The sequence below is a fragment of the Schistocerca piceifrons genome, chromosome 4 (genome assembly GCF_021461385.2).
Source record: "Schistocerca piceifrons isolate TAMUIC-IGC-003096 chromosome 4, iqSchPice1.1, whole genome shotgun sequence".
In the NCBI taxonomy this organism is placed as follows: domain Eukaryota; kingdom Metazoa; phylum Arthropoda; class Insecta; order Orthoptera; family Acrididae; genus Schistocerca; species Schistocerca piceifrons.
Genome location: NC_060141.1, coordinates 111,412,936 through 111,428,761, shown reverse-complemented (window position 1 = coordinate 111,428,761; position 15,826 = coordinate 111,412,936). Strand labels below are relative to the sequence as shown.

At 42.0% G+C, this 15,826-nt stretch overlaps 1 protein-coding gene across 1 annotated transcript in view; it reads left to right on the top strand.

Moving 5' to 3' along the window:
* LOC124795640 (hemicentin-2-like) overlaps positions 1 to 15,826 on the top strand; it is a 729,491-nt gene that overhangs the window by 485,624 nt on the left and 228,041 nt on the right. Inside the window, exon 7 of the mRNA XM_047259713.1 lies at positions 6,653 to 6,797. Coding sequence (XP_047115669.1) covers positions 6,653 to 6,797 — 145 coding nt within the window. The remainder of the gene's footprint in view (positions 1 to 6,652; positions 6,798 to 15,826) is intronic.

Here is a 15,826-nt window from a genome sequence, read left to right as displayed (position 1 = left end):
CAGTTGTCTTGAGTTTCGCTACGAAAATAATTCAGTATTATTAGTTCCTAATATGATAATAGTTAGTTGATGTCTCTGCACATCCGTTCATAATCTCTTGTAAATCATAGCTGGTGGCTGGCAGGCACACTACTCCTCTCAACCTCTCGCTTCAGACCTGCTACCAACTCGCTTCACATCTCGCTTACTACTGACTCCTACGAACGCTAAAGTGCAGTCTCTCCTGCCAACAATGCTTTCTGGTGCAGACAATCCCTGCTACCACTACAAAAAGTATCAATGCGCGGTCTTTCCCGCTCTTTTCTTAAAATGTATCCATACGCGGTCTCTCCCGCCCTTTTAAAAATTATATCAATTGCAGCCTCTCTTGTCAACAATACTTTGGTGCAGACATTCCCTGCTACCACAATTCTTTCCAACATGACAAATATTAATTTTTCCTACTTAATCCTATTAATAAAATATAAACATCTTTCATAAATTGTGATTTGACAATAGACAATAGAAATATACACGTCCTACAAACTTACAACAAAATCAAGCCTGTCTTCAGATGATCTGTTCCTCAACGCAGAGTTCTCATATGTGAGAGTATGGCTCCATTAAGCACGTAGCTCTCGCTGACCTCACTAAATTTTTGTACGTGCATCCTGAATGAATGTTGGTGGAACTTAGCCGTTCACTTATGTAATAAAATGAAACACCTGCAGCTGTCCTTCCGACGTTATTTCTTGTGTAGCAGCCAGTTTCAGCGAATCAGTACACGATCTTCAGCCCTTAACTAACACTGAAGGGGGGTACACACGATCGTACCAGTGGTCAACATGTACGAGCTGGCCTCCGTAGACTACTGCAATAGCGGTGAGTTGATAGTTGATGGTTGTAGATACATCACTGTTACAGAAGTCTACGGAAGCCAGCTCGTGGATGGTGACCACTGATGGGATCGTGTATACGATTGGAGTTCACCCCCTTCAGCGTCAGTTAAGGGCTGAAGATCGTATACTAAACCACCAACACTGGTTGCTATATAATAAACAACACCGAAAGGACAGTTGCAACTGTTTCATTTTATTACATCACTAAATCTAGGTTACTTACAAAGTAAGAATTCTGTAGCTGTGCTACGAACTAGGAATGGGTACATTGTTGGAAACTCTCCCTTACAACTTCTGACGTTGCCTATCTTGGCTACAAGCGTTTCGTATTTTATACAACAGTGCAGCAAGAAAGGTACATTGGCCGGTGACGAGTTTCACCCGCTACTCACGTCATGTTTCAGTTATGTGGATTAGACAACTGCAGACTGCCAGGAAAGAGTGCTGGGACGGAACGATCGAGCGTCTTTCCCTAGAGTTATTGTCGGGGATTTTGCATGCTTCATAAAAATGTCCCACTGGCAGCACAGGGTGCTGAATTTGTTGAGATCGATTTGGAGGGATCCTTGGAATGAGTGGAGAGTGGAATGATTTTGGGACCGGGAAATGCATTTCCTAATTTATTTTAGTTTGCATTTCCAGGATCCATGAGTGTGCCTAGGAACTGTGCGTTGTTTTTCACAGCAGTTGAGAGTGTTGTACCTTGTTACACTTTTGAGACTTTCGCGTCTACCCATAGGAGTTTAATATGCTTTCTTATTCCATTTTCAAATGACGGCTTCTTCTATTCATGTGCCGCAGCCTTTTTCTAAAGTTAGAAAAATTACTCAGCAAAAGTAAGGTTTTCCCATAAATTAGAACATTTTTCAAAGTACAACACGATCATTTACCGAGGAAAAATTATTCTATTGAAATTAAAAGCGTTGTCAGTTACGTATTTAATGGGCTCTTCGTTACTTTATCACTGACCTACATTCCATTATACAATAAATGAAATGAATTTAAGCAGGAGCTTTTTCAAAACCCACTGGTAAGTTGAATATACTTTGAAACAGAAGTTGTGAAAACTGCAACGAATTTCCATTATCAAGACAGTTAAAATTATCAAGATATTAAATAAACGCAGTTTATTTGCAAGTTTCACATGTTCACTGGTAAAAGACCTCCGTCTTCTCCCACGTATAAGATGATGCGCGACCAACGAAGTACGTTTAACTGTCCACATTTCATACAAACACTTCTAAAGATACAACGGGTGTCTCTGAGCCGTCAGGTGCGTTTTCTCTGCTGTTTCCGTATATACGTATTTGCATTGTCGTGCTTCCAACGTGCTGCTGTAGTCAGCACAAACAAATTCTTTTCGCCATGTCTTTCATGCGGCATCAGGTGTCGTCGTAAAGCGTCGGTCCGTTTCTCGCTACAAATAAAATCATTTTTAAATCGAAATTTTACGTGTTGATTGTCAGAGCGATATCAGAGACCACCATAAACAGTCACTTACTGGGGTTATTAGATATGTGGTTTGTTTTGTGCAGCATTGTAATTATCTCGCGTTCTACACTTTTAAATGTTTTATCATATACTGTGTTAAAGACATTTGGAAGATATTATTAATTGTTGAGGTAAAGAATTTTAGGTGAGTAAAATGCTTGATACGGTGTGTCTGCTACGAACTGTCAGGGGCATTTTCTCTGGTAGTTTGGTAGATATATGCAGTTTCGTTTTTGCGATGTGCAGTTAGTGTCAACCCAAACAAATCCTGCTCATCGTCTCTTTCATACGACGGCCAGCGTCTTACGAAAGACACGATGAGCAGGATTTGTTTGGGTTGACTCTAGCTGCACATCGCAAAAACGAAACTGCATATATCTGCCAAACTACGAAAGAAATGGCGCCTGACCAGTCTTAAGAGAGGCACGCTAGACAGCACTTTATTCACACATTTCCATCTATGTATGTCCATCTTTTCAGAGATAGTTGCGGGATTCGGCTGTTCAGTACAGAATGTGAAATCAAACACCTCTCAGCCGTCTTATTTCCAAATGATTATTTACTGGGCTACCAGTTTCGGCGATACGTTACGCCATCTTCAGCCCCGCTAACGGACTTGTAGGAAGATTCCGACCTCGGTTCTGGCCTCTATTTTGACCTGAATCGAGGTCGGAATCTTCCTAAACGTCGGTCAAGGGCCTGAAGATGGCATAATATATCGCCGAAACTGGTAGCCCGGTGACGGGTGAAAGGTGATTGATTTGACATTCTCTAAAATTCTTTCGCTTAAAAATTAACAATATCCACCATATAGCTTTAGTACAGCATATGATATAGCATTTAAAATTGGAAAACGCGAAGTAATTACAAATTCCGCACAAATGGAAAACAATCACGTGTTCCTAGGTACAGTATTCTCTAGGTACAACACGTTGCCTACATACGCATCTCTTTGTAGTTATGGTGTCTGGTTGGCTCGTTACGTTATAACACTTCCACTGCTACTATACCATGACCTTTAGGGAGGCAGATCATATAACGTACTATAATGTTAAAGCAATTATGGTAGAAAGCAACAGTGCAGTGTTATCCTCTGAAAGGAATTTAGTTGTGTTGACCGTGATACACCTAACGGAGGTGGCTTATCGGAAGTGAAAGTCAGAATTACGTAAATATTTTAACAGTAACAAACAATAAATTACCTATCGACAGCGCCAAAACGATAATAAAAACGGTCTGCAGCCTAATTAGGCATAATAATGAGTAACATTCTTGTTCAAGAAACTGAAAATAAGTGGGCAAAAACAGCCTATACTTTTGTCACACGAGAGTGCAATGAACTCTGGCACCGGTATATGTTCACGTTAAGGTGCATAAATATAACAGATAGCGATACACACTATTACCTTCAGGGCTTATTCAAACTGAATGGTCTCAATAACATTACTATTAATATTCACTGTAGAATCATAAATTGGACATAGGTTCAGCACTACCTTTCAGACATTTTCCTAGCTGACAAAAAATTGTAAATGTAGTTCACTGCAAAATTATGAACTGGGCGTAGGTTAAGTCTCTCACAGCTAAAATTTTTCTATTTAGAATGAAAGTTAAATGTATTTCACAAACAAACACCTTATCACTGGCCTTTGAATAAAAGAAGTTACTGTTATTATAGATAGTGGTCTTTCTCTTCATCGTTATTTAGCTTAGCACAATAGGCAAACTGTGGATCCTGTTACACTATTAATAAGCACTTTCATTACAGTAATGAAACAAGCACTTAGCAAGCATGAACATGTAAGTCTCCACAGTTGCAGTTCTGAACATTTACTGCAGCGAAACACAATATTGGGATATTTGTAAGATCCTTTCAACAAACAATATTAATTTTAGCACACCCTATTGCCATATTAATTTTAATACGCTTTCAATAAAGGACACTCGGTAAGCACTTTAGCGCGGGAGGGACCCTAAGTGGATATGTGACTGAGGATAAATCACGGTAGGTACTACAGTTCAGTTATAATTTACCTTATATTTGAGTACACTGTAACATCCTGTGAGCTGATCCTTCACTGTACATTACTATAGTTCTTCTGTTACATTATAGTGATTGCGCAATGTGGTGGCGAGTGCCTGTTGGTAGGTGGATTTGCAGGTAGAATTGCTGGACTCTGTCATTTCTTGGTGGCGATGATAGATATCAATTCCAACGTAACTACAGCTAGTTACTGCATCTATCTGAGGCTTTGGCACATTGAAAACGGCACAAAAGGCCCCTCTAGGCACCAGCACAATTGACAACGTTTTCATGAGCTGTTGGTAGTTCAGTTCCTCATCCCCGATTGACTCTCCCTTCCACCTTTCCATCCATGCCAACCACATTTTCCGCGCGCAACAAAGTTCCGTTCCCGAGGGCAACCACACCACCTTTTACATACAAAATAACTAAGAACCCTAAGTGTAGGTCAGTAGTTTACATTACAGCAAACAATGACTTTAAACAAAACATATCGTTTGCACATATTGGTCGTTGTACACAAAATTATTTAAATAAAACTATACAATTTTAAAAACAACCAAAGATATTATATGAGAAAGAAAAAATTATAATTTGCTCATACTGTACATACACTACTGGCCATTAAAATTGCTACACCACGAAGATGACGTGCTACAGACGCGAAATTTAACCGACAAAAAGAAGATGCTGTGATATGCAAATGATTAGCATTTCAGAGCATTCACAACACGTTTGGCGCCTGTGGCGACACCTAGAATGTGCTGACACGAGGAAAGTTTGAAAGTTTCCAACCGATTTCTCATACACAAACAGCAGTTGACCGGCGTTGCCTAGTGATACGTTGTTGTGATGCCTCCTGTAAGGAGGAGAAATGCGTACCATCACGTTTCCGACTTTGATAAAGGTCGGATTGTAGCCTATCGTGATTGCGGTTTATCGTATCGCGACATTGCTGCTCGCGTTGGTCGAGATCCAATGACTGTTAGCAGAATATGGAGTCGGTGGGATCAGGAGGGTAATACGGAACGCCGTGCTGGATCCCAACGGCCTCGTATCATAGCAATCGAGATAACAGGCATCTTATCCGCATGGCTGTAACGAATCGTACAGCAACGTCTCGATCCCTGAGTCAACAGATGGGGACGTTTGCAAGACAACAACCATCTGCACGAACAGTTCGACGACCTTTGCAGCAGCATGGACTATCAGCTCGGAGACCATGGCTGCGGTTACCCTTGGCGCTGCATCACAGACAGGAGCGCCTGCGACGGTGTACTCAACGACGAACCTGGGTGCACGAATGGCAAAACGTAATTTTTTTCGGATGAATCCAGGTTCTGTTTACAGCATCATGATGGTCGCATCCGTGTTTCGCGACATCGCAGTGAACGCACATTGGAAGCGTGTATTCGTCATCGCCATAATGGCGTATCACCCGGCGTGATGGTATGGAGTGCTATTGGTTACACGTCTCGGTCACCTCTTGTTCGCGTTGACGGCACTCTGAACAGTGGACGTTACATTCCAGATGTGTTACGATGCGTGGCTCTAGCCTTCATTCGATCTCTGCGAAAACCGACATTTCAGCAGGATAATGCACGAACGCATGTTGCAGGTCATGTACGGGCCTTTCTCGATACAGAAAATGTTCGACTGCTGCCCTGGCCAGCACATTCTGCAGATCTCTCACCAATTGGAAACGTCAGCTCAATGGTGGCCGAGCAACTGGCTCGTCACAATACGCCGGTCACTACTCTTGATGAACTGTGGTATCGTGTGGAAGCTGCATGGGCAGCTGTACCTGTACACGCCATCCAAGCTCTGTTTGACTCAGTGCCCAGGCGTATCAAGGACGTTATTACGGCCAGAGGTGGCTACTGATTTCTCAGGATCTATTATCTGTGCACCCAAACTGCGTGAAAATGTAATCACATGTCAGTTCTAGTATAATATATTTGTCCAATGAATACCCGTTTATCATCTGCATTTCTTCTTGTTGTAGCAGTATTAATGGCCAGTAGTGTAAAAGTGGAAAACGCGAAATTATTACAAATTTCGCACAAGCAGAAATAGTCACGTGTTCCTATGTACAGTATGCTCTAGACACAACACGTCGCCTACATATGTATCCCTTTGTAGCTATGGTGTCTGGTTGGCACGTTACGTGATGCTACCTTTGCCCTTCTAAACACGGTGCTTTGCTACTTTCTCCCTGCTGATACTGCATCGTGTGTGTGTGTGTGTGTGTGTGCTGCAGACGTCGAACGACGGCAACACGACGACGAGCACGCTGTCGTGGGTGGCGAGCAAGGAGGACGCGGGCCGCCACCTGTCGTGCCGCGCCGAGAACACCGCCGTGGGCGGCGACGCCCTCGAGGACGGCGCACAGCTGCAGATACACTGTAAGCGGCCGGCGCCGGGCACTGTGCGCGCTCCGACCACGCTCCAGCTGCTCTGCATGCCTTTCCCGCGGACACAACATTCCATCACTTTATTGGCATCGTTCGAGACTGCTTAACCGTTTCGTTCGATATTTCGGCTCGTAATCGTACTCCAATTTCGAAAGTTAATTTGTGACTCATTTAAAAACCACTTCATGGAATGATACAGGAGTAAATACGCATGTGCGGAAAACAATTCAGACGGCACAAGAGAATCAGTCGTAGGTAAACTTGATGCGTCCGAGAATAAAATATAGCAAGCGCCGACGCAAGGGATTTACAGTACCTATGCATTACGCCCTTCATAATTTAATCGCATTGCCTGAATTGCAGGAGGAAACATAATGAAACGCCTTATGTTGAATGGATGTGTGATGTTATTTCAGTGTTCATAATGACGCATGAACTTTACAGAGGACTTGGCAGTGTGAGTCAATTTGTCGGAATTATATTCCACGGCCTACTGGTCTGCAATGCATGATTTGATTGGGAACAGACTCATAAAGCCGTTGAATCTTCTTCTCGTTAAAGCTGTACCACAACTGTTGTAGCTGCTTCATTGACATCATGAATACTGGGACTGGGACGGAGTTAGCGTTCGAGCTGGTCCTACACAATTTCTGTCGTTGACAAATCTGGGGTTCTCGCCACAGGAGCACAAAATGTAATTTATTTCTGGTCAAACATCTCTCTTTTACTATAAATTTTTTACATCTGTATGTGGCCGTTTGTGATATAAAATCGCTGTGTAAACATTTTTCTTCACATAATTTGTCCATTTCCAATTGTTTTTAGCTCTAATTCCTGTCCTTATGCTTCAGTATAAAAACATTTTCGGTGTAGCAGAAATGTGGCCTCTTACCTTATTAATTAATACTAATTAATATTCCTGCACAAAGCGACTTATCACTGCACTATTATAATGAACGTGGGTGTCTAAACATATTCAACAAGTTCCATCATCTGTGTATGTATCTAGGACAGCAGTACTAGACCACCATGCCGATACTTCATACAGATATGTGGTGCGCGTCGTCCACCATTGTCCTGTTGAAAAACGCCACCACTATACTCTCGCAAGAATTGTATCTCATGATGATGTAAGATGTCTGTGACGTACCATTTTGCTGTCATGCTTTCCTCAATTACTACCAGCCGTGACCTGAAGGCATACCCGATGCCGCCCCACACCGCGATGCCAGGAGTAATATCGCTGTTCCTCTCCAAGCCATTCGAAGATGGCCACCAGGTCGCATCCATATTTGCCGATGATGGTCATTCGGGGAAGTACGCAATGCGACGCTGTTCGTCAGTAGTCCGTGCTTCCCGGTCACTACTCCAAACCCAGCCGTTCCTGTTGTTGTGTTAAAGACTGACTACGCTTCTAGTCTCCCACCAATGCTCCTGGATGACAAAGAATGTTGCAAGGAGTCCATTACTTGTCCTCGGATGGCAGGCGCAGATGAGAATGTGTCACGATGTGGTTGTTGCACAAAATATCGACCCTCTGTTGTGGTTGTCAGATGTGGTCGGCCGGAACCTTGGCGAAAAGTGTGCCTGTCCTCACAATGCGCTGCAGACTAACAATGGGCCAAAATCACATCCGAATGCCCAACAAATCTGGATTCTGCACGATCCGAGCATGTGGTGAAAGGGAGACTTCAGTAAGGTCCCTTTCAAACTTTCTCAGCGGTTGATAATGCTGTCTCCAATGAATACGAGACATCTCTGTGTCGTTCGAAGTGATCAGTTGACGTACGATCCCTTTCACGACACATATATCACTACCAGCCCTTGTAACATCACTTATTAATACTGGTGGCCATTTCACTTATCGCAGAGAATTTCAAAATTTATAATTTGCATATTCGCCGATGGTGCGTAAGTGTACAAAGCTATAAGAGGAAGTCGAATGGAAACAAGAGTGACAGAAAAAAGTAAGTAAACTGTTTATTATTTCAAAAGTAATTGCCATAACTGTAAATGCAATTATTCCACTGTGAGACAAAACGGTCAATGCCTTCGCACAGAAATGTTTTCCGTTGTCCACGGAACCATGATCGTACTCAGACGCACACCTCTTCGTCCGACCCCACATTTTGCCAAGGTTGTTCCGAGTAGGCTGCAGAAGTTTCACTCGAAAGTCCTTAACATCTTCCATATACTCCCCATTTCTCCCCCATGTGATTTCCATATTTTTGAAGCCCTGAAGAAAGTCATTCGTGGCCGTCGATTTGCGTTTCATGATGAGGTGCACGCCAGGTCATAATCATAGTTTCGTAGACAGCCGAAAACAGTTTTCAATGATGGCACTGACGGTCTTCTGTCATAGTGGGATAAATGTTATTTCAATTGCTTTCGAAATAATAACACCATCTGAATAGGCTTTGGAATGTCCAACTGTACCGACCGGCCGCCATTTCTTCCTCAGACCACAGGCGTCACTGGATGCGGATATGGAGGGGCATGTGGTCAGCACACCACTCTGCCTGCCGTATGTCTCAGTTTACGAGATGAGAGCCGCTACTTCTTAATCAAGTAGCTCGTCAGTTTGCCTCATAAGGTCTGAGTGCACCCCTTTTGCCAACAGCACTCGGAAGACAAGATGGGCACTCATCCAAGTGATAGCCCAGCCCGACAGCGCTTAACTTCGGTGCTCTGGGGGGAAGTGGTGGGACTACTGCAGCAAGACTGTTGGCTTTGAAATAATAAACCCTCTGCTTATTTTTTTCATGTATTTTTTTTTAATTTGACTGCCCGTTATATACTAACATCGCATCATGTATTCTGGGTTCCTAAATTTCTTTGTCAGGCGTTGTACAAGTTATGTGTTAGGATGTCAGCCAATAAAGACTTAGAACAATAATTACTCAGAGAGCATAGACATGAGAGGAGTGTATTTCATCTTTCATCGAACTGGAATCTTTCATCTCTGTTAAATGGATTGTCTACTGATTGTAATGCCATCGGTTCCTTGACAACAGAATAGCAACTGGATTATGTTATGGCCAGTATCTTGACTTTGCTGTAATCTATGGAATGTCCAGTAGTAACATAAGGTTTATCATCGGAAGATCTGTCAGGCTCCAGAACGCTGGTGTGTCTCTAGTGTTCGTTTCATTTTTGTGTACGGTTTGTATTGTTATTCCTATGTAATTTTTTCCGAACTACATAGAAACGTTATAAATACCAGTTGCAGCCTTGGTCGGTGGTCAAAAGGTCACATCCACTTTTACTTCTTCATTACTCTTTCAAGTTTTGACGAAACATGTCCAAAGAGCGGTATAAATGAGCTTATGGTACATACATTCTTAACCCACCCTTCTCAATCTAAGAGTAATTAATAGATCCAAAACTGGTAAGCAGTTATTCAACTTATATTACGTGGTAAGCTTCATATTTTTATAAACGCCTTAATTTACCGTTGCCGTGAAGCCAAACTACGAATGTGTCATCAGTCTATATCCACAACATTGTTGGTTTTTAAGTACTGCTCTCCTACATACAAGCTAAAAAGATGATAGAACATGCTGAATGTGCATTTAGACACCAGTGTTAATTAGAGGTTAGTGCGGTAGTCAGTTGCTTTGTGCTACGATGTTATTTCGTTTTAACTAATTATTTTGTCATACCGAAAATGTTTTTCAAACTGAGGCATATAGACTGGAATGAGATCTAAAACAAACGGAAAATCGACACACTTATATAATGAAAAATTCTTACACAGCGATTTTATATCACAAACACCTACAACTACAACAATCCATAGTAAAAGATAGATTTTTGATCAGGAATAAATTAGATGAGATCAGACGTACTTTCTGTTTCCTGAGTCCATTAGAAAAATTCCTCTACGATGCAGCACATGTTAAAAATAAGAATATACATTACATTATTAAAGAAAAAGAATAATGTTCCATATTTCCTTCCACAGACCTTATGTGAAGTGGCCCTCATGGATACGGAGTAGGTTTAAAAATCTGTAATGTATTCTCATTTAAGAATCAACAAAAAACTTGTCGCCAACATGTGAACGTATAAGGATCAAGGTGCATAAGCTAAGTAAGGTATGTCTTATTAACAGTCAAATGTCAACAAACGGTAAGCTTTTTACAACACTTACTTAAAATGAACACACTACTTCACGGAAGATACGCAGAAGTCGGACTCTAAGTGACACATTATTTATTATTTTGATAACAATTTCATCAAAACAGCGGAAGGAACTGAACATCAATAAAAAAAATTAGGCTTCTCTTTAACTAAATTTTGTTAGTAGCAGAACTTTTGTAGCTGTTGGTAAATTACTAAAAATATTTGGTCCTGGACAGTGAACATCTTTTAAGACGGAATTAACTAACTTTATACCTTTAAGTAGTTTGTTATTTACACTATTTGGTCGAAAAATATACGGACACCTATCAGTGGACATTAAAATGAGGTGTGACCACCCTCAGTGTTTATGGCTGATTGAACTCTTCTAGTGACACTGTAAGGATGAGCCAGAAAATAGACCGATAGTGGTGGATTTTATTTTACTTTTTATTCACATTTAAAAGTAATTTTCTTCTCAGGCCGTAGCTGGCAGTGTCGGCTGCCTGTAATTATTCCATCCCACGGTCGTGCAACAGCAAGTCAGTTCGCATCTCGATCATGCGTTTCCCTCATGCAATGACGAAGTAACGCTGTCTATGCGACGCTGATGAGACCACGATCTGGAAATTTCAATGCCGCCCCCCGGGTTTCTCGGCTTCTGACCAATCAGGGCGAAGGAAGCCGCGTGGCCGTGTTGGATGTACCCGGCTGCCCGCCACCTTGCCTCGCTCTCTCGATCGCGCACCCTGTAGCAGTCAACATCTCCTGCCTTTCCTGGTGCTGCGGAACCGCGCACTTCGTCTTTCCAGACACCGCTTTTCCTTAACTATGTGAACTACGGTTCGCCCCTGACTACGCTCTGGCTCACTCTCGTCTCCCTAGGCCTGACTATGTGACCCTTTTAGAAGGCAAAAGTGGCCAATAAATGACTTATTACTTAAGATCTTCCTAATGGTTCTTTCACGCCCACTGCCTTCCAATCCGGCTGTACTACAACACTTTCAGTGAGGTGTATAAATGTATGTAGAGTAGTGGTATCCCGTTCTCTGTAACCACAGAAAGCAGTGATTAGAGACGCTGGGGTCTGGAGGGGAACTGGCGTAAAAACTCATTTCAAAGGTTTTCAGTTCGGTTGAGGTCGGGGCTCTGGGCAGCCCAGTCCATTTCAGGAATGTCGACATACCATCGCCTCACAGATGCTGCTTTGACCAGCTGCATTGTTATTCTGACACAAACAACTATTTTTTCTCGCACTTTTCCGCGGCCGTACGTAGCACGCAGTGCTGTACTTGTATTCCAATTCTTCCGCATGTACAGTTTACTTAAGCCCAATAAGGAGACCACGCAGAACCCACGAACAATGTCCTGTGCCATAGCACCACATCTTCAGTACACATCGTCACATCGGCCATTGTACCCTATTCTTTTTAACTCAATCTGACGTCTGATTCTTTTTGCTGATTTATTGCGATTTTTTGCAATCGTCGTTGGCAGTGCACGACTGTCCCTGTCCGTCAGTACACGAGGTCTGACTGGTCTTGATCCAACTTTAGTCCTTCCTTCGCGTTTCCACTTCAGAATCACATCTGCAGCACTGCTCTTAGGCAGCTTTAGAAGGGATGAAATGTGTCTCGTTGGTCTGTTACTCAGGTGACACTCAATGACTAGTCTACGTTCGAAGACAGCTCTCCTGACCCACTCGTTCTGCTTTTAGTACGTCTGCACTGGTAACGCAATAACTCCACTTGAGTTTATACTAGCAGTTTCGCCTCTCGTGACATCTATGGGTCGAATCCACATTACTCAGGCGTACCCCGACACATACCGAAGGCTGAAAACTTTGCAAGTCCATGGCTGGCTCCACTATGATTTCACCCTTTCTTTTAACACGGAAAAGTTCATGAGAAGAATGATTGTCGTTCACCATTCATACGATATCTAATTTTCTGATTTCCCGTCGTGTTCCTCGTAATCTGCCGCTGTGTGAATTTTAATTCCGCTTTAAACTGCTTAATACATGCCTACACCACCGTTCATCAGATGGTACCTCGGAAATTAGTCCATTTGTCCAGCGATATCATTTCCTTTTTATTTACTAAAATGAATCAAGTCTTTTGTTACAAGCCAAATGGTTTTCAAGCTGACTTATACAGAGTGGCATCACTGCTAAATAATTTGTCGTAATCGAATATCGATAGAGTGCGTGTTTATAATAACCTGAAGAAAAATCTTTACTCACTGTCAATTTTATATCGCAATCTGCAACCCACGAAAAGTGAAAGCGGACAATACAGTTTTTTGCTGTAGGTGTTACTGCATTCACCATATGTCGTTCTCTGCAAAAGAAAATATGTATTCTCAGAAAAGGGATTGGGAATTGTAGGATTTCATTCCCCGTAGTTTACGTTTGTATCTGCTCTTCGTAAGCCACTTTATGGTGTGTGACGGAGGGAACATGTTGTCTCACTATCGTCGCCCCCTCCCCCCCCCCCCCCCCGGCTACAAATCCCTCGTTTCTTGTTCTACAGTTTGCGAATCATGGGTAGAATGACTGTAGGTATGCATCCATGTTAATTATTGTTTCCCTGATTCCATCATGGCTATCATATAGCGAGAGGCATGTCGGAAGAAGTTATACATTACCTATCGCTTCGTGAAACGTACGGTTTCTTAGTTTAAAACATCAGTCTCCCCCTGATGCACAACGCTTGTCTTTTAGGCATTACCAATGAAGTTTATTTCCATAACGATCTTGAGCTTACAAAACTATCCCGTGACGATTAACACCGGTCTTCTGTCAGTCCTCTCGTGATCCTCTGTACCTCATAAGGGTACCGAACATACGATCGTTACCTAAGTATCGAACAAATGTATTATGAGTCCGTTCTTTCGCGGACGAATTACATTTCTTTAGGTTTTTCAGCGGACCACTCCAAAGTAAGTTAAAACAATATTTAGTCGCATTTCAACATAATAGAAAATATACAAGAAAATGGAGTGTTAAAAATGCTGCGGAGAGTATTCAACTTAACTCGCATTTAGTCACAACTTATCGTGACCTGTCTCCATTTACTTCTTACGCGGTCGCATTAGCATTTAAATGAACAAACTCTCACTGCGGAGACCATTTCCATTAACTCGACTGGCTCCGCCCTTGTTACTAACTGCTGTTACGAAAGCTAGTTTTATTCGTACACTAATCATCTGAAGTTCTTTTTCTCTCTCTGTGATATGTGTGTGATAGCAGTTAGGAGTGGTGGTGCCGTATTGAGAGGTGTGCAACACGATTGAGAACTCATCTGCCAGATCAAAACTAAGAGTTAGTCTCAATAACACAACTTTCAATGTAGATGAAGAGGTTAGCCCAGAAGAGGAATTCTGGCGGGCAGCATCAAATGAGTCAGAATACTTCTCCTCCTCGTCCTCCTCCTTCTTCTTCCTTCAGTTTTGACCACCTGAGGACCACGTTTATTCGCGTCAGTTGCGTTTCTTGTCATTATTCTTGTCAAGTATTCTTTCATCCTTATACTTTACATATTTCTTCTCTCTTCTGTTGATTATGATTTGGTTCTCGGTCTGGTTCTCTCCTTGAAATCTGTGAAAACCTAAATTTGTGATAAAAAATTCACCATGTTGTTTATCTCCAACTCCAGTATACCTGCTTCTACAGATCCCTTTGTACCACTAGGATCCAGCGTATCTTAGGTTATATTATTCACAAAAAATTCTTTAATTTGCTGTGTTAACCTTCGTTGGTCCATTCTAAGGTTGTGTCCGAATACAAACTCCTTTTCCTGATCATGCCCGACATTATCCCCATGTTGATTTACAGTACTTGGTTCACTCGTCTTCTAAACTGACCACCATTTCTTCTTCGAGGACGCAATATCCTCTTGGAAATTTTTCGTTCCATCAGTTCTGGTTTCTTAAGTACTCCTGTTCCTACGACGTTAAGAAGTTATTCTAAGGCTTTAGAGCGAACGACTTTATGCTAATACCTCATTCTGCAGTGATCGAAAAATTCTTCTTATCTTAGATGTTCATAGTTAATTTGTAAGCTAAATTCATTTCGTTTATTCATGCTCCCATTGCTTTCTTTTCTGCCAGCCCAGTTTCTATCCATTCTCGCAGATATTTATATCTATCCAAGTTACGAGTCTTTCCCTCATTGTGTTAAGTAGATTAAATTAACGAAACCAACATGAAAAACTGAGGTAATAAGGGTCTGTGACCAGAGCAAAGTCGGGATTAAATTTCCGAAAAATACTGACGCCAATAAAGAGCGTTAGTCCTTCCGTAATCTTTTGAGGTGTGCATGATTGGATGGCCTCAGTGCGGCTTTGCTACACTCTGACTCTTGCGCAAAGATCATATTTGATGGATCAACAGTGAATACAGCAGTGCGAAGATGGTGAAGGACTTTCCTAATACGCTCATATGCTCAAGACGTGTGCTAAGACTTTTGTTAAAAACTACCATTCCATTAAAGTAATATGCAAACACACTTCGTCGAAAATTCTAGATTGGATGATGGCAGTAATAGACATCCCAAATGGGATTCTGTTGTACTGATACGGATTTCAATCCATGGCAAAAGCCAAAACAAGATTTGAATCTTCAATATGTATGCTTAAGTTCGAGAGAAGTAAAAATACGTGCCTTCTGAAATCAGCCGAAAACTGAGTGGTATGATTGAGAAACCATTTTTCTTTTCTTTAAGGCTCGATAATATACAATTGAAAGCACTACTTACAGGCCCTTAGATACAACAAAGACGAAGGAAGAACAGGGTTGTTTTGATAGCCTAGTAACTTCCTCTTTCAACTTTCCACGTATAGCAGCCTGAATCTGCTTAATCTGAGGTGGCGGCAGTGGATATGGTGGGCGCTTTACAG